The sequence below is a fragment of the Amphiura filiformis genome, chromosome 8 (assembly GCF_039555335.1).
Source record: "Amphiura filiformis chromosome 8, Afil_fr2py, whole genome shotgun sequence".
Classification (NCBI taxonomy): Eukaryota; Metazoa; Echinodermata; class Ophiuroidea; order Amphilepidida; family Amphiuridae; genus Amphiura; species Amphiura filiformis.
This window is the reverse complement of record NC_092635.1, coordinates 3,709,796-3,733,555: the sequence shown is the minus strand read 5'-3', so window position 1 is coordinate 3,733,555 and position 23,760 is coordinate 3,709,796. Positions and strand designations below refer to the sequence as shown.

The 23,760-nt window shown below is 36.6% G+C and overlaps 1 protein-coding gene across 5 annotated transcripts in view; it reads right to left on the bottom strand.

The window, feature by feature from the left end:
• The window catches only part of LOC140158512 (myotubularin-related protein 10-B-like), a 92,469-nt gene that overhangs the window by 28,990 nt on the left and 39,719 nt on the right, over positions 1 to 23,760 (bottom strand). For all 5 annotated transcript variants that reach the window (XM_072181627.1, XM_072181629.1, XM_072181630.1 and 2 more), the window contains 5 exons: positions 20,335 to 20,410; positions 19,912 to 20,048; positions 10,362 to 10,732; positions 4,564 to 4,651; positions 3,700 to 3,788 (listed from right to left, as the gene is read on the bottom strand). In XM_072181627.1, the coding sequence (XP_072037728.1) occupies positions 3,700 to 3,788; positions 4,564 to 4,651; positions 10,362 to 10,732; positions 19,912 to 20,048; positions 20,335 to 20,410 (761 nt within the window). The remainder of the gene's footprint in view (positions 1 to 3,699; positions 3,789 to 4,563; positions 4,652 to 10,361; positions 10,733 to 19,911; positions 20,049 to 20,334; positions 20,411 to 23,760) is intronic.

Here is a 23,760-nt window from a genome sequence, read left to right as displayed (position 1 = left end):
TAAAAAATCTAGGCGTCATATTCGATTCCGCCATGAATATGTCCGACCAGATCAGTGGTCTGTGTAGGAGCGTAAATTATCATATTCGCAATTTATGGAGAATAAGAAGGTTTATTACACAAGAAGCCTGTCATCACGCTGTACGATCTTTGGTCCTGTCCCGAATAGACTATGCCAATTCGTTACTTTTTGGCGCCAAGGAAGTCGACCTCAAACGTATTCAGCGCCTGCAGAATAAGGCTGCGCAGTTGGTATTTGCTTGTGGACGGGACCAAAGTTCGTCACAGCTTCTGTGTACTCTTCATTGGCTTCCGGTTAAGGACAGAATTAAGTACAAGATTCTGTTATATATCTATAACTGTCTTCATGATCTAGCTCCTAGCTATCTTACCAATGATCTTGTTTTGTACAATGTTTCAGATGGCAATGATGACTATAGGCGTCGACTCCGTTCTTCCTCTGATGTTACCAGGCTTGTTGTTCCACGCTCGAGCCGTACGGCTGGTGACAAAGCATTTTACGTGGTTGGCCCATGTCTTTGGAACCAGCTTCCTGTTGGCATCAGAGAGACGGCGTCTGTCCAAATCTTCAAACGCCATCTGAAAACCCATTTATTTCCCTAAAGTTTAGGGATTTGTTTATTATGTGCTTCTTTTTGATTTTTGCTTCTTGGTTTGTTTGTAATTTTGTATTATTGTAAGGCGCTGTGATCGCTGTAGAGCGCCGTACTTGATACCCTTGGTGTCCTGTAATACAACAGGAAACTATTTTGTTCCCCATGTATAGCAATCCAATATGGCAGCATTCTCTAATTACATTCTTTGGCTGGACTGAACATAATTTCTTTGTTTTGAAACAGGGAAAATTCTAACCCAGGTTCTTGAACTATCAGAGGAAATGGGATTATAGTAGGATTACATCAATGTGGTTGTCCTCTGTCTCATACTCACTGTGTGTCTGAATAATGACAGCATTAGCTACGTGAACATACCACAGAATAGCTCAAGCAACAGCCCTGTGAATGTGATAGTAAATGACTCTGGCAATAGCCATGTGAATGTCACAAGATTGTCATGTCATAGTTACATGCCTACATGCACGTAGGCAGACAACATGCTTCAATGACATGTAATGTATTTGGGTAATCTGTGTTTTCCTCTGTAATCCATTGACACATTCATGCAGGGAATACAAAGAGCCAAAACAAATCTGAACGACTTGTAGAATGTATAAATGCACAGTGGGTCAGGTCAAAATGAGTGAATGTGTTATTGGGATATGTTACTGCATACATGACACAAATTTTGGCAATACACATAAATTTGAATCGAAAACGAGTATTACACAGAGGACAATACTACAATCTTCGCTCACTGAGCATTGTAAAGGTACACACATCATTCATGCATAAATTTCACATTAAATAAATTACAACTGACAAAAATTAATAAATATTGAGTATTAGTTAGGGAAAGTACACAACTTGTGTATTAATACACAAGTTAGACATACATCATATCGGACATCAGATAGACTTCAAGAAAGTTTAAGGAGATACCGAGTCGTACAAATTTCAACCCAACAAGTACCTAATAAACATGCTTGATACATTCATAAATTGATTACACAAAAATACATACTGTTTGTTTGACTTTCGGTTGAAGCTAGTGTATGATGAAATTAATAATGAATGGTTGGTAAGTATGGCAATCTTTTTAGGATTCTAGTTAGCTATTTGTAGATATACATAAAATAAGTGTGCTACACATGAAACATAAATTTTACTAAATACACAAATTTGTGCACAGCAAGTACCCACTAATATCTACTACCCATGAGTCATTCGGCTATTTCAGATGAAATCCATACACCCCTAAACATGACCTTAATCTTCCACACAGGGGTGTAGATAGATTTCAAATGGAGTCACCCATTCAGCTAACCCCATTTGAAGTTCACACTCTCTGTGTGAAAGATTAAGGCCATGTCTTCCATATGGGGTACAGATTTCAACCAGAATAGCCCATAATTAGAAAGCAATAACATTAGCTGATCAAACTAAGCATTGTTTTCGCTAAGCATTTCTATAATTCCCTCCTTTTTTACACAATCTACTTGCTATTGTTATTGTGGATGAAAATCAGAGATTAACAAAAGTAGAGATAATCTACAAGCTGACATAGTTTTGCCACATCCATAATGAAGCTCAATTGTTCCTGCACAAGATAAATTTATGACTGCCCCATGACCAATGGATTTTGATAGAGTTAAGACCATATATCTCCCTTCTTATATCAATAACCACATAACACTAAGCAAAAGTTGTACCTGATTTTAAAAAAAAATTTAAATTGCATGTTGAAAATTAGACTCTTTCTGCTTACAAATCTAGAACAATTGTGTCCATCACGTATTTGATTACGTCTTTGTTTATTGCCTTGTTGAAAGTTTTAATACAATAATAACTTATGATGACTTATGATAATTCATTCCAAACTTGTCATCATTAACTTTCTGATTTTCTTTTTTTACTTTCAAAATAATATTCCTGCGTACAATGCCAACAGAAATGGATGACTATACGACCCGATCAAATTCAGCTGCAACTTTTACTCAGTGCAATCATGGTACACTACAAGATTCTTATTGCAGCCACCTGCACAGGTACATCATCACCAAGGTACTCAACTGATGCACACAAAGTACCTACATATATATAGTACCAATGCTGTACTGCACATGATCCACCAGCAGTGGTACTGCACTGGTACTACACTAATACTCCCCTGGTGGTGCAAAGTACCAGCCAAGTACCTTGGCAACGGTGTACAAGTGCAGGTGGCCCCAATAGAAATCTTGTAGTGTACTTCTTCCCTTCAATGGGATGTGACCACAGAGGAGAGAGAAACAGAGAAAGTACCACCAGTCAAAGTCTCCGCATCATCCGATAATGAGGGCCGATTGTTCCATGAAATGCGACAGGCGAGACTACTACGCAATTACCACATATTTTCATGGTCTATCACGTAATCGCGAAAGCACACAATACACGGGGACTTTGACTGGTGGTACGTACTCTGTAGTACTCTGTGGATGTGACTTACTTGAATACTTTGCTGCAATGGTGATGCATGGGAAATAGGTAGATAGAGAGGTATAGGGTGGGTTCACAGGTTCACATGCAAAGTGATGGCAAAATGTTAAACACTATCAGTATCAATCAATTAATGCACCACAGAAATGAAATTGTATCAACTATTTTTCTTACACTATTTCAAACAATATGTACAAGAGTATAAATTAATTCACATACTGCTTCAGTTGTATCAATATTTCCTCTAGCTTTTTACAAATTATTTCCTTTAATAACGGAAATTTTACATGGTTATTAATTTGTTCTTATCATCAATTATAATTTATCAAACAAAAAAGAGGGATAAAAGAATATTCTAAATGTTACTGTTTATAGATGGTTATACTACAGGGCAATGGGACAGCTACAAATATTCCTTCCCTTGATGAGTTGGCTAAAAACAGAAGCATTAAACAGAAATATAAATCCTTGAAAACTAAATAAAATTTAGACATATGGACAAAAGAATACAACTCTAAATACATAATTTACAACTTATCTACACTTCAAGGTATATGATAAAATGCAAGCTCAATAATTCATAATGTACACGGCAAACAACTTACTTATCTTCCATATCTAGATGTACAGTGTCTGGTCTTAACGTTGTCATCCTCATTAACATACTCCCATTGCTATGACTCCAGGACCAAAACTAGGGGTAACAAGTGAACAACAAAATAGAAACACTTGAATGCTATCAAATATAATTAGAGCTCAAATTATTTTACAACTTGCTATAGTCTAAATATCTACCTCAACTCACCGGGACTAGCTTTCAAGTTCAGTGTTAGGTCAGCGTTACTTGGTGCATGTACATACTTTTGCGCGCGATCAACGTGCCACATATGTACATGCAAGAAACTATGCTAAGTCAAAGCAGCACATGCTGAACTTCAAAGCTAGTGCAGGTGACTCAAGGTAGATGTACAGACTATAACCAAAGTAATGATCCTGATAAATATTTGCTTTGAATTATCGGCAAATTTCTGTAAATCACTTCAGGTAATGGAATACACTAATAATGCAGTTATGCGACATAGGCGTCTTTTTGTAGGTGGATACCAGCACTTTACATGTTCTCTTTATTAATATCATTATTACCTCAGTGAAATCATGATCCATCATTTCATGTCACATATAAAGAAAAAATCATTTGAACACATGCTGTAAAGATTCCCCTAATAGCACATTTGGTCTCCTTTGACGTAACTGAAATTTAAGTACAAACTAATTAAATTTTATTTTTTAAGTGTCCCTTAAATCTGGCTGGGATTTGGGGGAGTTCTTTATTTGTACGTAAAATTTACCCTTCGCCAAAGGAGCCCATGTGCACCATTAGGCAAATCTTTACCATATTTCATATCTTTAGTGACCTCACTGTATGAAGTTGATGTTATTGTATTTTACCGTCTTTTACATTTTCTTACCGGTACTCTACCATCTTCAAAATGTGGTGCAGCCCTATTCAACTCTCCATCAGAACATACTGAAGGAACAACAAAGTACTCGGGGAGGCTGAAAATAAAAAATACAAATAAAAAACAAAGTTTTGATTGTTTCAAAATGTCACTTTGAAATATAAATGTATTACATGTGCAACAAGACATTCACAGTGATGAATACAATAAGTTTACCTTCCCTTCCTTCAATACACACACACTGTACTAAAGTAGGGCATAGGATTGTAAAAACTGTTATCTCATTTCTGTTGTTATCAATTAGTTTACAAAATAAGTCTTATTGAATTTCCAACTTTCCTTCTCAGTTCACCTCTAGAAGAACAACCTATATTTCAAACTCAAACCGAATTTCCTTAAACAAGGCTGTTATTGGAAGTATCTAATAATTTGATCAGTCCATAAAACAGTTTGAACCCACTGCATCAGCACATTCTAAAGATCCACTTTCATAGAGCTTTTCACAAATATGCTTAATTTTATTTGAGTGTTATGCAATACTGATTGGACACAATTTGGTACATGCTTTATCATTTCAATTACCCATTACAGTTACACTACAAGATTCCTATTGGGCCACCTGCACAGGTACACCGTCTCCAAAAAACTTGGCTGGTACTGTGCAGTAGCAGGGGAGTACCAGTGTAGTACTAGTGCAATACCACTGCTGGTAGGTCCTGTGCAGTAGCAGCATTGGTACTGTGTAGGTACTCTTTGTGTACCGATCAGGAACCTTGGCGACGATGTACCTGTGCAGGCGGCCATAATAGGAATATTGTAGTGTATGTCACTCTAAGTGGACCATGTGTGGCATATTAGTGTGAAAATACAGTATTAGGGTCCTGGATGGTTACCTGAGTATGCTCAGTAAATGATCTCAAATGAAAGGAAAGACCTAACTTGTTTCAGGAATGTGTTCCAATGTTGTACTTAGACAAAAATCTAATGATCTCCATGTGCCAGGCACAACCAAAATATCCTACATTTGACTTGGTTCCAAGTTTCTCAATCATGGAGGTAAATTAACTCAATCCATGTCTGATCTTTTCTAAGCTCATATCATCACATAATTCAATCAACTAATTATAGAAACAAGTATCCAATTTTAAATTTTGTTATGCCTGATAGTACACCTACTCCAATCCATCTTATCCCACACACCTCATATGTTATATCCACCCTTAATAACTAATCATTTCAATATGGGATATAACTATTCCCATGTGAATCTTCATCTGCACTCAAACTGATGACACTCCTATTTTTTTACATAAATCTTTGCTGGTTCCGTGTTTCTTCAGTCCCTCACCAACAGATTTGATGTAACTCTGAAGCCACAAGCCATGGTTTTGATGCAATGAAAATAAGATTTACTATAGCCAAAATAATAAATTCTCGATCATGAGAGGATGTACCTTCTGTGTCAGCATATTTTTCATAGAATAACACGATCGCGCAACCTGCATGACCGAACCTCGACCTTGCCTAGCAACGACCGTGTGATTGGTCAATTCTCAAAAGCTGTGTTTGCGCAGTAAGCGCCGGTCTTTGCGTAGTACGCTCGGCGCAAATAACTGTGCGTTCCCAAGTTGGCTCTCATGATCGAGAATTTATTATTTTGGCTATATTCTCAATGAGAAATTGTACATTTTACCAAAATTAAGCCATTTGGGGAAAATTCATTTGACATTCCAAAAATAAAGAGTGAGACTGCTCACCACTTCCAAAAGTAAGATGTACAAATCTAATGTAATTCAACCACAGACTACTACAGACTATGTATCAACAGTCAAAGTCCCTGTGCATTGTATGCTGTGAATTCTCACATATTTGTGTCTAACAATCACGCCAGTGTTGCGTGCCTTCGCGCATATGCGATGCGCGATAGAGCCATGTGTGCCTTCGCGATTATGTGATAGACCATAAAAATATGCGGTAAGTGTGTAGCAGTTTTGCCTGTCACATTTCTTGAAACAATCGGCCCTCATCGGGTGATGCTGAGACTTTGACTGCTTGTACGCGGTCTGTTATCTTTTTTGTCCATGAATTCAACAGATTACTAGCTTATACATAGGGCTCCAATTTAGCACCTGTCCACTGACAAAATCTGCCCTGTAAATGCCAGAGGCAAGCTGTATGTTGGTGGACAAGTTGTCAAATACAACCAGCTAAATTTACGACTTGTCCATGCTGTAACACCGGACCAGTGCAGTTGTTACAAAAGTTGCCAGCATGTATAATATGTCAGTGCATTGCATCATCAGGTGTGGTACACATGTATTGTGCAGGTCTCTTTTACACCAGTGTATCTATTTATCTCTTTCTATTTTGTACGAATGCTATTACCCACTTTGTGGAAACCTATAAAGTACTTTCTCCTATATAGTTTTCAGCAGAGAACTTCAGCGGTCATAAATTTGACACAGCTTATGGCGTATACGGAAGTAGGATTCTGATTGACTAATTGTCATCATCACATTGGCACCCCATTTGCTGGTCAAGCTGCATAGCAACATGTGACCTTGTTCTTTTTACACAATAATCAGACAGGGCAGACGAACACCTGAAGTAATTTGCTGAATGGTATAGTGCAGTTAAACTGAATGCTTGCAATTTAAAGCTGCATCCACTAATTGTACTTGTTAAAAAATACTAGTGATGAGTATTGCAAAATGATGTGTGGGCTACTCATCAAAATTTGAAACATCCCATACAGTAAGTGTTTCAATTGGATTTATAGAAGAAATTTTTGATTAATTAATAAAATTTTGACTAATTTAGAAAAAACAGTACCATATCTGTACTTTTAGTTGGTCTGACATTAAGCTAATAGACACAAGGTACCAGCATATCCATAATCTACCTTATTCTGTCTGAGATTATTTCCTGATCAAATTTCCCACCATATCCAAAAATACTGCCTAACTACAGCCTGCATTCAATAACATATCAATGCTGTATTCTGTCACCTCAGGCAATCCACTGTCGTTACTGAATTTATAAGTACCAGAAAGAATTAATTTTTCTATATATTTGGAGATCGGAAATTTGGGGTAAAGAATGGCACTGGAATTTATATCCATGTTTCCTGTTGCAGTGTGAAAGACTGTTTTTGTTATTTCCTAGATTTGGCAGATGTTTTATGTAATGCAGGTGCAAGGATTTTGGTATTTGGAAGGAAGGGTCTTAGGCACCAGATTTAACATCCTGGATATATGGTACAGATGTAGTCAAGACCATCCTGACCGTCAATGAGAGCAATATCTGTAATATGTAATATGATGTAGGTAACAGATGTAGACCATCCTGACCCTCAATGAGATCAATACATGTTTTATGTAATGCAGGTGCAAGGATTTTGGTATTTGGAAGGAAGAGTCTTAAGCACCAGATGTAACATCCTGGATATATGGTACAGATGCAGTCAAGATCATCCTGACCGTCAATGAGAGCAATACCTGTAATATGTAATATAATGTAGGTAACAGATGTAGACCATCCTGACCGTCAATGAGATCAAGATCTGCCATTTAAAGCCGGTAGGAAAAGCATTTGCTATAACATCTTGATGTAACTGATGTATTCAAGACTACCCTACTGGGGATATTGAGACCTGTCTTTATAACCCCCGGGACACTACTGGTCATCTAACAGCATTTCTGATTGGTTGATAATTTGAAATGCTCATTTCAATTGCCAATTATGATTAGACTTGAAACTATGCATTCGCAGATGATCTTATCAATACCCTCTTTGATTGGTTCAAAATTGGACACAATATTCATTGTGGCCAATCGGCAGGTAGTTGTCATGGGGTTAAGAGGTTGAAGGATAAGCAATTGATGAAGCATCGTTAATATATGTAGCATGTATATTCCAGACTGTCTTGCTCATGAATGGATGAGATCAAGATATGTCCTTTTCAGGGGATGGAGGGTACTAAACCTCATTTATATAGGACTGATGTAGTCAAGACTGTCTTATCCAAGAATGAAATCAAGATCTGTCCTTTTGAGACTGAGATCAAGACTAAAGATTTGAGACCATGAGTCGAAAAACCAGATCACGACTGCTCATGAGTAAATCTCAAGATGATTAACCTTCATCATGTACACCAAGATGAGGTAAATTTTCTTTTGAAGATTTAATAAAAATTACTTCAATTTGGGATCTGTTCTTCCTAAAATATATTTGGAATACAGTAAATGATGAATGTTGCATCCTTGGTTTAGAACAATATTAATTGTAATGCAGGTGCAAGGGTTTTGTTATTTGGAAGGAAGGGTCTTAAGCACCAGATCTTCATCCTGGATATATGTTACAGATTAGAAGTCTTGAATACACCTGCATGATGAACATCACACTCGGGTTTGAAAAGAAGGAAGGGTGAACACCACTGAAATCCCATGAAATTAACACAAACCTTATATCTACTCTTGACTAGTATTGTTTTCCAGTAAATGATGTCTAAATTTCTACTAAGATCCACCTGATATCATTCATTATGTACATTCCCACATATTTTACATCCAAATATTCAACAATGCTATCAGAAAGTTAGCAAAGATTTTTGGATGGATTTGTTTATGAGGCTGCAACTGTACATCTCTCACTGCTTGAATTCTTCACATATTACACAGGTTGACTTCTGTCTTCAATTTCTGAAAATGACAGGCCTTGTCTCTTTAAATTTCCTTCAACAGATATGAGAAGGCGGTGTACTTTATACACAGGCATGGCACACAACACTGTAATCATCGAAATTGTGCTGATCTGGTGTCCTTGGGACTTCTATGGATTGAAACCATGACTAAAATTGTCAAATCTTTTCTCAAATATACCTTATTGCTTTCTTCTTTAAATGGATCAAGCCTGACAGTGTTGAAGAAAGGCTGCTCTGATGGGAAACCAAGAATAACTCCTTTGGGATGTTATGAACTTTTTAAGATCTAATTTCCCCTTCAAAATGACAGTTGTTTTATAACTTTCAACTTTTTTTCATTTATATAACTATTTTACTTTTTCAATCATCATTTAATTACCATTTGCCCTAGCCACTCAAGTAGCACTCAGTGTATTCTTAGGTTTTTAATTTCTGTCTATATCTTCAGAGTTCAGTTGGAGTAACAAATTAATTTACTTAAACATAAAAATACTTGCAATCGCTCATGTTTTGCTGCACAGAAAAGAGGAGAATATTAGGTTTAGCCTGGAGAAAGCAGACTCCACATAACCTTTTACATATCACTATGGCAAATCAGCTACATTGGATTGTCACATATAGAGACCAAAATAGTGAACCTTGGGCACTTTTCAGCAAATAAAACAAGAATTGACATCTTAAAAAGCATAAAAACTACAAAGGTTGTGCATACATCAGTGAATATTCATCGAGTAAGATTGTAGAAAATCAGGCATTTTTTTGTTAGCCAGCTGACAATGCACCCTTGTTACCCGGAATTGGAATTGATTTTTGCAGTGGGTTATATACATGATCTAAAAACTATCGTCTAGATTTCCAGATCATGTATATGACCCACTGCTAAAATCAATACCACTTCCAGGTAATAAAGATGAAGAGTCAGACACCAAATTTTGTGGGAGAAGCAGTGGACCAGATCATCTGTGATCAATGTACACTATAATTTTACCCTCCGTGGGCAACATATGAAGAACATGTCCAAGTCTAACATCTCCAATATGCTGCCATGGAGACAACACAAAACCCAAGCTGATTTAATTTTATAGAGGGATGCATAGACTCTCACCTTTCAGATATCCTGAAGTCCTGATTAATCATAGACACTCTCAGATTTCTAGCCCCCGTCCTCTTGAGTTCATACTCCCAATCGGCACATTTTCTGTACTGCGGTGTTTTCCCCGGCCTTCCTATAACCGGTTTCTCTGGCACTGGTGGCGGTGTTGCTGGTACTCGTGTGATTTTATCAGGTAATGGTGTATATTTCTGTTGAATTGGTTTTTGTGGTATGACTTTCCATTTATTGGTTCCTGGGCCCTTTTTATCTACTGGTCCATTAGACTGAGGAAAACTACCATTGGAATTAGGGAGTTTGAAGGCAAATGCAAACAGGAGTTGGGCATTGGTAGGAAAGGCATGGTATACTATTGTGTTCATTATCTGAAAGGAAAAAGTGATGTTAAAAAGAAAACATGTTAGCACAAACAATGACATGTAACTATTCTAATGACATAAAAATCAACTGCTCACTGCCAGAAGTGGGCAAGTGCAATAGCTGCCCTGTGAACATTTAGTAATTTACACATAGTATATTGTACTCATCTACACATGGCAACTACACATGGCAGCTATTGCACTTACCCACTTCTGGCACTGAGCTGTCAAAATGGTCCATTTTTTAATGACATAGTTCCAATAACCCCATTGACCTCATGGGAATAATTCTGGAATACCCCAAGCCCTTAAATATAACCCTAATCCTGACTCTAATCTATCTAACACAAAGGGTGTACGGGTGAACCAGAATTATACCGACCTTATGTTGTGGCATATAGCTTTTGTACACAATGCATTCAAATGCAGCCCATGAATGTTTGGGATAAGGAATTGTGCTCTGACAGATTGATACCTTTCAGATCCGAATCCCTTTCAAATACTATGCTGTTATTTTCACGAGGTTTTAATTTTCATGAATTTTGCGATTGGATGTGCAAGTGCGAAAATAACAATACCACAAAAATACAGTTTTTCTTTTTTACTTTTTTACGTTACTTTACATTTACATAAATTCTGTGAAATAATGATTTCCAAAAATCGCAAAATTGTGAAAAATTCTGTACGCGAAAATAAAAGTGTATTCAGTAGTGGTCTTGGAATCTTTCTATCAGCACTTGTGACATGCTCAAGCACAACAAGTTGTTCCTCACTAGAAATGATTTGAAATGTGACCAAAATAGTAAAAAATATTCAAATTTGTTTGTGATTCGTTGTTTTCATCAACATGAAATCCGTAACATCCTGTTACACTTGTGCATGGGAGTCAGGACAATAACAATTTAAGAGCAACACATTTCTCAAATTACAACAATTGACACACATTCATTTAATTAACATTATCTCATGGAAAAATAGTATGTATCATTATTATTTGGTTGTTGGCGTTCCACAGCCGTGTGATTGACCAGTTTACAAACATACAAGTGATAACTCATAATTAACCACTACTTTCTGCGTAATAGCCATTCACGTAAAACTGACCATGATATTTAATTTTTAACACATAATAATTTCATTAAAATGATCTCATGGAGCAATTATGTAATAATATCATAATTACATTTTGCTTGTGCCTGTCACATGGGTCCTGATCACCACTTTCCGTGTAATAGCCATTCATGTAAAAAATGACCATGATGTTTAATTTTCTTGGTTTCAGGCCAAAAATATCTGCTGACTATAGTAATTATCATTATAATTACTGCAAATGAAATGCTTCCTAATAGGATACCACAATCTTGTACTAGAAATCATCACTTTATCAGTATCTATTCTGAGTACTAAAGAAAAGTGATATTCTGACAAGTATGCAAACACCAATGACGTATATCTCACTTGCTTACATCACTATACATGTATGTGACATGTTCTGCTCCATGGGGGGGGGGGGGGGCCCAGGAGGCATTTTTGAAAATTGGGTTACTATAATTATTACCTTATACAAACAATAGGCTATCATAAAATTAAAAACACCAAAGGTCTAGCACATTTGATTCTAAAGTTCTGAAGCTTTGTGATGTGTATTTTGTTATGTATTTTATTGTTTGTTACTTCATATTTTGCCGGCTTTGGCCTCCATGGACCAGATTGGAATACATTTGTGCATTCATAAATATCTGCATCTGCCCTTCCATCCATATCCTGTTATCCATCCAATCACTCACAACAACCCAACTTCCTTATCTTCCTCTCTTGCTCATCCACTTGCTTGCTTACTAACCTACTCATTCACTTACTTACTCAACTACTCACCAAGTTCCCTCCCTTTCCCCAGTGGCGTGCGCAGCACATTGAAAGTGTTCAGTTTCCCCGAATGGAGTCTGATTAGGGGCAAATTTTGATGTTTTTGACGTTTTTCACCCGAATGATCAACAAAAGTGGGGCGCCATGGCCCCCCTGCCCCCCCCCCCTTTACACACGCCACTGCCTTTCCCCTACCCCTACTTAATCACTCACTTATTCAATCCATCAACCCCATACTACCATTTTATCACTAGTATATGCTGTTGAATTTAGCAGTGTAGCAGAACCAACTTATAGGTTATGCAAACTCCTATATTCCCAAGCCGCTTTCTGAGATGACTGTTTGTTACCATAATAGGAACTATTACGGAAGCATCTGTCCCTTTGAAATCAGTTAGTGGGCTCTTGATTTCTGTCAATGAGAGAGAACCTGGTACTCTTCACTTCCTGTTATCTTCAAGCTGTCTTACTACAGGGACTTCATTCATTCAAATTATGGCTAAGTCACTCTCAATACTATTCTTCCTGCATGTATATCCTAAAGCAACAGTCTCTAATCTGTCTTTACTATTCTTTGAGTGTTCAGTAAGAAACTACACTTTCTTGTATCACTTTTGGTTTGAAAAAGGATGCTCAATATTTTGTCTCTCAAAAGACACTAAAACAAGTGGCAAATTTAAAAACTTCTTGCAAAGAATCTGGTGCCGTACTCTTGTTTGAGTGATTAATTCAAATTGCATGTTTTGTTATTAAGTCAATGCCCTTTTCACAATCTTTCAATAATATTGAGAACTTACAGAAGTATAAAAACCTCTACATGTTCATTTCTCTTTATTCTACATAAAACACATCACATATGGCCATTAAAAAGGAAAACTACAGCAGTTTCCTTATAAAATCTCTCAAAGAATGTATCTTCCGATCTCTCATATAACTGATTATAAAGATGTGCTGCAACAGGTCTTAGGCTAAGTTTGAATCTGGTACCGAGTAGCATGGCTTGCACAAGCCAGGAATAGATATCATCATTTCTGAAAATGAAGTGACAGGTTTATGTCAGGAGACACAAGCTGGCATGTTGCCCATACATAGATCTGCACATGTATGTATCTTATATCATATTAAAATAACTTTATGGTGATGTTTCCTCTACACACAAGAGGTAAAGTTCTTTTACCCTTGTATAAGCTCTATTGAACTACACAAGAATGTAGATTTTATCTCCCATAGAATTTGCCATGTTATACCAGGCAAGGTACATTAGGGAATATGGTCAAGATTCAAGATACTACACTGAACAAATAAATAGTGAGAAAAAAGTTCTAGTGTTTAATTGGTTCAATAGTCAGATTGACATTCAGAGAATGAAACACAGTTGCAAGCTTCATCTCTCCTAGTATAATAGGAACAATGAACAAATTCAACTTGATGCAATATATAGCAAGAGACAAACCAACCTCCAATGTGCAAAACCATCAATGAGTCCCTTCATCCAGGGGCCTAGTCATGGCAACATGTGGCAGAATGTGATGCAGTTATTGATTAATATTTTTATATACTGAAAATATATCTTTAAATAAAAAAGAGTGGTTCATCAGAAATATTTATTTCTCAATTAATTTATGTTGCTATCTGGATGAATGACAACCTTCACAAACATATATAATCTGATAAAACTGAGACACCCATTGGCCCATACCTGAATCTTTCATCAGTATAGGAGGTGGCACAAGTCCAAAACCACTGGAAACCAGCATAGGCAAATATTTATAGTGGATTGGGAATTCAACCTTTAATCAGCGCACATATCTCCTCCATTCACCTTTGATATTTCACGAGGTACCAATTCATTTCCCCCAGATGAAGACCTGGTGTTTAATACGGCGACAGCCGGTAACCAACATGGAAATGGGAATGTAATCCTCAAGGAAAACATACTCCCATCTCTAATATCATAGACTCAAAGACCAAAGACTTATTGCAGATTCATTTAGGACAACCTGCATTTCCTCAATCAGTTTGTCAAACTCTGCTGTGAGTGACATAAAAAGAACTTCTTACATTTGATCAGAAAGCATCCTACTCTTTACCATATTTGTTCATAATGTTTTGGCTGTGACCTTCTGTTCCAGGGGTAGACAAACTTTTTGAAGCAGACTGCCACTGTCACTGTTGTGCCTGCCATGCACGTAGGGCAGCCACCAACACGTAAACAATGGGAAGCAGGGACCAGCCTTAGGGGCCTAGTATAGACATGAGACAATGCCCATTTAGGGTGTAGTATTCCCAGGAAGCTCATTGGCTATCTGAGTACAATTTCTTTAGGCCTATAGTTTAGGCAATACTATGTAGGATTACTATGGTGGCATTTTTTACCAAAGACCATAATGAAATAATTCAATGATATAAATGGAAAAATTGTATTACACGCAGGACATGGTGACATGCCAAATCTACTTCCACTCTGTGATGGCATATGCTCATATCATGGTGCATACTTATGCAATACATGTACCAATGTTCTGACACATACTAACATAAGCATGTTGGCCCAGTTGTAAACCGGGGACAACATTCAGAGATCATACATATAATAATTCCTTCAGCACCTGGTGCCTTTCATCACAGGTTTAAAGATTTCCCGTACTTTAAAGGGTTAGTGACTAATAACGCTGAAGGAATAATGAGACATGGTGAAGAACTAGTAGATGTAGGTGAAGGTAGTACATTCCTATGCAAACCACACATATATTTCTTTTGTATTGAAAGTTTTTATGATTGCAAAAACAAAAGTTCAAATGTCCACACCCTGCAAAAGATTGAGGAGGGCTTAGGAGAGCAGCTACTTCAATTTTCAACCCTGATTTAAAGTTGTTAATTAAATTCAAGTCAGATATTTAACACACCATTAGTCAGTCACTAGACTGTATTCAAAGAAGATCGAGCTTCAACTACTGATGCCTTCATCTCATCTATGTGAAATTTCTGTTCTTTTAAAACAGTTATAAAACCTGTAATACTTAATCACTGTGTGCTTTATAGTGTGTATATTGCTGCGTACACACTTTGGTCTGTACGGTATAATGACTCCTTTAGTCCGTTTACATGCCTCAAGTCAGTAAAATAGAATCAACTTGTGAGATTTTCTATTAAAAATGGATTTTTGCAGGAATCTGTTATGCTAGTTGGATTTCTTGCACCATTTCCTTTCTAAAAATGTATACTTTTATATACTTCTTATCATTACATTTAGAGATACAATAAAAAAAAAAAATTACTGACTCAAGGAAGGTATACAGACTATACAAGTTGTTTGCAATGCAAATTGCACTCCAACAAATGTTGGCCTATTATTATTTTATTATCATTTGAAAGTGTCATTTTAAGACAACATCTATTATTAGAAAATATAGGTCAACTTGGCTAATCCACCTCCATCCTGAGTTATTAATCATGTCATATTATAACACAGAGTTACCTTCAAAAGTTCTATTCTTCTTCATTCCATTTGGAAACATTTGCACACCATTGATCTATCTAACCTATTGCAAACAGTGCCTCTGATTTGTGACGATAAATAGATCAAATTTTTATTCCTTTTTATTTTGAAATTGTCACCTTCAGATTAAATCTGTCAAAAGAAGATTGTCTGAATGGGTCAAACTAGACTAATCCATCTAAATCCTTCACTTATTAATCATTCTATTTTCTAACACATGGTCCATGACAATCTTTTTTCTGCCGATGACTAACACAGGATTTAAAGTGATGAATTTCCTATCCTAAATGAAGCTACACTGCAAGCCTCAAGCTGTGAAATCTTAAAAGGTGAATGTGTAATGGCTGCCTGTTACAGATGTACATTACATGTACCTGGACAATTCCTTAAATCAAGCTGGCAAATTCCATGACAACAGGTTTCTGAGAATCAAAATTAAAATCTCCAAAAGGTCATGTACATTCTGCATGCAGTAGTTAACATAATCAGTTGATTCCCTCTTGATTTAAGAATTAATGTGTTTGGTTAGATTTTGTTGTTCCTGATAAACTCTGGTAGATCCTCTCTAACATATGTGGATGAGCTGCAACAGGACACTGGATTGGATGAATTGGATTTTGGGACAGCCATGCAGGACAAGGGAACATGACATGCTGCTGTGTCTCAAGAACACCGCTCAACATAAGCAAGTACGAAAGGTGTTCCTGCCAATATTGTTCTATAGTTCTCGGCAAGATGCACAATTACTGGCCGACACGCTTGGTCTGATTATCGTGTAAAAAGAACCACTTCACAAATTGGTCATGTGATGCTATGCAACTTGTTCAGCAAATAAAGTGCCCATTTGTCATGATTCAATTAGCTAATCAGAATCCCACTTCTGTGTTTACGCTATACCTGGATGCACACACACTAAAATCAGTAACAAGTGCGAAAGCAAGCTGATAAAAAGTATAGCTGAAACTCTTGTAACAGACAACAGGCAGCTTTATACCTAAACCTTCTACCATAAACTCAACCCAGTATGTCCATTATGTGTGTCTGTCACCATTGATCCAGACCCACCTATTGTCAGCTGAAGGTTACTTGCAAGCATTGACGGTGGACAGTACCAAAACAAAAATTAAGCCTGTCGATCTAATACTTCCTGTACAGAAATCACCTTAATTGGGCGTCTCTAAGACCTTGAATCAATGGCTGCAGACTACGTGTACCTATATACTCATTAGAATAACAAGAATAGGAACTATTAGCATGCTAAGGTAAGCTGAAGGGAATGTTAATTTATCCCACTTAACTCCTTCTGATCAGCTGGTGTTAGCATTTTGATTTGATTTGATTTGATTTGATTTGATTTGATTTGATTTGATTTGATTTGATTTGATTTGATTTGATTTGATTTGATTTGATTTGGGTTTTGACAACCCTGGACAACCCAAGAAAGGCTCTATTGAAGCTTATTTCCATTGGGTCCTGCCTCATAAACAAAACAAATTCTCTCCTACCCTCTCCTTTCCTATAACACTCATTCTCTCACTCTCTCCTTCCTTCTTTGCCTTCATTTTCTCTCTTACACTCCTTCACTCTCACTTTATCTCCCATTCTATCTTTCTCGTTCATTTTCTCTCTCTCTCTCTCTCTCTCTCTTTCTCTGTCTCACTCTCCATAACAATCTTTATTCCCATCTCTTAATCACTATCTATATCTTTTAAGTTCTGCTCGCTTAGTTCCATAAGGGACGTTGTGCAGTACTACAAAGAAAGAAAGTTACGGAACGGAATAACTCGGCCTAATCATCAAAACGTAATGCACCTTTTAAAACAATCATTACAATTAAGGGACCTAGCTTAAGGTTTAGCTTTAATAGTGCTGCAATGCAGACCTACACGTCTAACATACAGTGTCTAAGAAAAAATTCTAAAGGCCAGACCAGTGCTTAAGAAAATAGGAATACGTGGGCAGACACGTCTATACATAGTCTCGTAATTATACAATCAAAGGACATTTCCTATCAACTAAGGTCAATGTTCATCAATTTCCTTACAACAAACACCTCCATTTATTAATGGCTTGTACACCGGATAAGATTAATGACTGACTGATGTATATCAGATATGTTCATAATCAATGATGCCTCCTTTAAAAAGTATGCATGTGCTCTATTGCAATTATTTCTATGAGATATAGTCCCGGGGTACTTAGTACAAATGACCATACGGGGATATGCCGCTAATATGGGTAGCATTTTCGGCCTTTTGGTATATCAATGACCCCTTTTTCTAAGCCCAATTTTGCCTCAATCTAGCCAAAATTTCTAACATTTCCCCAAAAAATTGGGAAAATTTGTAAAAACTAAGACAATTTCGGTTAAATTTGGCCGAAATTTTGACTTTTGGTATATCAATGGGTCCAAATTTCTTGAAAAATTGGTATATTTATGGGCCCACTTTCAAATTCTCAGCGGCACGTCCCTACCAAAATCAAACTTGAGTACCCCCTTGGGATATAGTCTGTGGAAAATTGGCATTTAAGTCTTCTAAGTTGGACTCTGGCAACTATAGCAAGCCAGATGGTAACTGTCACCTGGTTAAGGTATTTATTGGACACTTGCAACTAATTATCACAGACTTAGTGACTGTAGACAGATCTCATAGGCTAGCCACAGCACATGCATGATAATATGATGTTACTTTTAGATCAGAGATATTAATTTCCTATACACGCACATTGCAGGTCCGCTCTTACCTAGTGGTTGAAATTTGTACTTTTGATTATGATCTTAGAAATATCATTGCAAAAATTTAATTGAGCTGGTATTTATTCATGATGAATTTTAGTAGATCAATTCATTTTGGTTTCAACTACATCTATTTAAAACTGAAATGAGGAACTTGGGTCAGGAATATAGAGATAGAGAGATTCTATAGTACATCTTCATAAATGTTCCATATATAAACTTTCTTGAAAAAAATGGTTTAATTTGCACTCATATAGATACATAGAGCTTAGCTTTGTTTACTTCAAAGTAATGTGCTCTATTCAGTGGATATGAAAGGGATGGTAAAGGTAAAGGTAAAGGAGACGATCCTGTATAAACAGTGATCGGAGTGCCCATCTCTCTTTCATTGGCGATTGGGCCAGACTCCTCCATGTAATGTTACTATAGGGGGATCGCTACACCTCCTCTACAGTGAGTCTGTTACCTTCCCAGCATTTAAGAATGCCGGTACCCATTTAAACACCTGGGTGGAGAGGAGTAATCGAGATAAAGTGCCTTACTCAAGGGCACAACACGATGGCGTCGCCGGGGCTCGAACCATAACCTTTCGATTATGAGTCAGTGCCCGTTCCGCTAGGCCACCGTGCTCCCTAAAATATTTCCATATAATATTTCCTTGCCTTGAACACATTGCTTTGGAATAAACACTCACTTACTGTCCTTCTTAGTATTTCATGCATTGATGTCATAGAATTAGTGCAGAGAACGCAGGTTCCATAATAGCTCCACATAGAATGTGTAACACCATGGAAAATCTGCCATATTGGATTGCCACGTTGGGAGACAAAAATATTGCACCTCGGTTATGTTGTTCAGCAATTGGCAAATCAATGACACTTGGCATTCTAGAAAGTGCACGTGTTTGTGCACTTATCACTTTTGCATTTCCACACAAATCTTAAACCATCACTCAATGTCACAATTGCCAGAAGCATGACATGGCAATACAGAGGTACACCATTTTCCTCCCCATGAGTGACATTCCAATATGGTAAACCTGCCTCCTCCCATCTTATTCTATGGTTGCTGGCCACATCTTACCGATCTGGTTTGTGATTTGGGTGTGAATTTGAAGCTGAATGTATGCACTTTGAAGTTCTTGCACCTGATTTCTATCATTTTGACGGCGCTGCTCAGACTCACTCCTGCTTGCAGCTGCCGTCTTCTGCTGGAAGACACTGCAGAAAACAAAACAAACAAATAAAAAGCAAACAAAAGTCATATCTAGCATATAATATGTCTTTAGTGTTTTTAGTATTACAAAGCAACATTTATTCTGATCAGGTAGGGCTTGATATTTTTAAGTACATACTGAAAAGTCTAGGAGAATTTCTGTGAAAATAGATTCTCACTGAATTTCTAGATTTGTTTTAAGTTTATTTGTGAAACCATATATCGAGGTAATGCAGTGCATGCACATGTTTATGAGATTGGGCCTAGGAATGTGCAGTCACTTTCACCTACCTTGCCATATTGATTCTATGCATGTCAATGGTATATCGTTTTCTTTAAATAATTGGTTCCGCCTATCCAATTCAATCTGAAAGGACAAATAAAATAAAAATAAAAATTAGTAAATAGCAATTTACATTGATAAAACACAATAGGCCAAATGTTTGGGAAAGTCAATTTCAATGAGTTGGACATAAGAAGTATCCCATTCCTTCTTTTTCTAAGAAACATCAAAATTCATTGCAGTTGGTATTTTGATGGCAGTTTAATTAACTAAATTACATATTTATAATGCGTAATAAAGCAATTTTCTATTTCTATACAATGTGTGAAAAAATATCAGATTGATTAAGATCAGCAATGAAGACATCTGTTAAGTTTCAGGTCAATTCTACTGTAAAAAAGGAAAATAAGAGATTACCCAGGTTAATTACAAGAACTCATCCCCATTCTCACTTTCCTCGGACTCTACTTACCTACTTTCCTATCACAGTGATTGATATTAGATTTTAAGGGCAAATGCTATTATAGTGAGTACCTTCCCATAGTCCCTATACCTTCCTGGAGTCAGTAATGTAAAATCAAATTTTGAGATTTTCTCAAAAACAGTATTTTTGCAGGAATCTGTTATGCTAGTTGGACTCTTTGCATCATTTCCTTTCTGAAAGTGTATACTTTTAGATATTTCTCATCATTATATTGAGAGATACATGTACAATAAAATACAATATCTCAATTACTGACACAAGAAAGGTATAAAGACTATAGCCTAAACCTGAAACAATCTGTTTATTATAAACATAGAAACATCAAAGTAGTGTTATGTTACATATACTTTGGTATTAAGGAGAGCTGTATGTGTTATTTTGTCTTTCACACCACTAAACACTAAGCATGTGTAAAAAACATTATCACCCCTAATGATAAGCGTAAATTCAATGCAAGACAAGAAAGACCAATGGAGCCAATCGAGCCATGAACAATGTAACCACCAGAGAGAGACCATATCCTCTCATTATCAAGCAGACTATCAAAGATTTTGAGCTGACTGCATGGATTATTTTGAACAACAATAATTAAAATGCAAAACTTATGCAATGTATGCTACCTGATCTGACTCCGGTACAATGTCAAAAAAGTGTGAAAGTTTATTTTACTAGCCTTTGCAAAATTTTCATTAATTTTTACTCTCTGATTCCAGTCCACCTGTTTGCAAAGTCAAAGGTTTTTAGTAAATAAACTTTCTTTTCTTTTGTCTTATATTTGCTCAATTTCGTAATTTGCAACTGATTGGGATCATATCTTATGCTTCACATTATCTGCTGGACAGCTTGGGTCATTTGCGGTTGTAAACCTACCCTAAATCCCGAATCTACAGTACGCTATAACTTTTACTTTACTTTATTTACATTAACACACAATCCACCTGAATAAATATTATTAATAATAATAACAATCACAAGTAAAAGTTCAGGTAAAAGTTAAATTTATACAAAAGAGAAAGCAAAATGAGCAAAAGTGTGCACAGAGCATAAAGGAAGTGTAAAAGGCTATGGATAATTGGACCTTCCCTCCCTGGAAATCATATTCTCATGACTCAGCACTCAATGTACAGTACGGCCCTACAGTGCATCACTCTTCTTGACAAAGTTCACAAAACTGTATCCATAACAGGCATTTTGGTACTACACTGCCAGTTCAAGGGATGAGATACAATTCCCAAGTTAAAGAGGTTGCATAAGATGTGGATATACATATTGAGGCTATTGAACTGTGTCCTTGGTATGAGACACACGTTGAACAAGTGACTGGATGTCTACAAGCAATCTGCAAAATATACTGAAAAGTTTTTAAACTTTTTTTACAGAAATTGTATTAAATTAGTAAGAAAACAGCAAGACTGAATCAACTTGCACAAAATTTAGACACACTACAAAATGTGGCAACTTATCATTTCATCTTAGGAGGCCAGGACCATGGAAGTAAAGTAATCTAAATGTCATGTGAAGAGAGGAACTACCTTGCACGGGAAGAGAGGAACTACCTTGGAAGCAGTGTGTTGTAGTAAGGATGCTTTCTATTTGTCAAAAAGTTTGCCACATACATTTACTGTACTTATTTGATGATTGAAGAAGTACACTTTAGCAGCCAATGGTGATTTCTCTCAACTTGCCAATGACCAGAGGGTGGGGATGGTGGTGGAGTCACTCATTAATATTTCTGCTCTAAAAACAACAACTTTTATTTATTTATTTTGAGAGAATTACGTTACATCACAAATCATCACAACACACCCTCTACTAAAAATAAATAAAGTTAAGTGACTCCCTGGGCCAATGCTACCATTGTGTTTGTGTATTTTTCAAGCATATATTCATTACGATATTATCACTTGTGCAATCTTATGAAATTAAGCCGAGATGGAAGATAAGCTTGATGTGACAACTTTCATAAACTTTCAAAATATAAAGTTGGTTCATGGCCTGAGCATGATTATTTGATCCTAGTTCTGTCAATTTATATTTGACTTTGATAAAGATCATGCAAGGATCAAAAGCTCAGGCCATTAACCAAATTTGAATCAAAGACATCTAGTTTTTATGTGGAGTTTAGCAGTTTCCAACAGCTCCTTCTTAAATTGTTGTGATAATTTGATGCTGATAAAGACAGACATAAGCAGGTTTCAAATTGTCCAGTGGCCTCAGATATGGGCAAAACAAAGCGGAAACTACACTAAATCTTGGATTTCCCCACACTGGTCAATACAATAGTCAGTACAGTTGCTTTAAAGGGTCAATCTGAGATCTGTCACCAAAGACTCACAATTTTTGACTTTTCAAATTTTTGTTTATTTTCCTTCTGTAATGGTTACTTGTGTAATTCCTAACACATTCAAAGGGCATTCTACATTTGTATTCATGAGTAGACAAGTATACTGAGATTTTTGACCAGTCTCGACTATGTCACCAGTGCCAGTCAATTTTGTTTGACAAGAGAAATCAGTTGAATTCGCAAAGTATACTCAAATATGCATTCACACCATCAAATGGTACTAACTAGAACATTGTCCTATACTGAAGATGGTAATTGAACTGTGTCATGAGATCAAACTGGCCCAAATGTTACTTTTAAAATATCATATTGAACATTTCATCACAACACATAAAGTTGCTCATCTGAAATTTTTGTTACAACTGGATCATAGACTCTTGATAATGATGGGGGCGCTACAACTTATGAAAGAGTCTACGATCCAGTTCTGACGTCAGAAATCAAGAGTTGTCAAATTGATTAACAAATCGATCAATGAACTGGATCTTTCTGCTGAAGAAGGTTGCAGTCTTAAGAACCAAAAATTTCAGGTGAGCAACTTTATGTGTTGTGAACAAAAGTTCAATCCTTCACTTATTTGATTACCAACACAGATTAACTTTCATG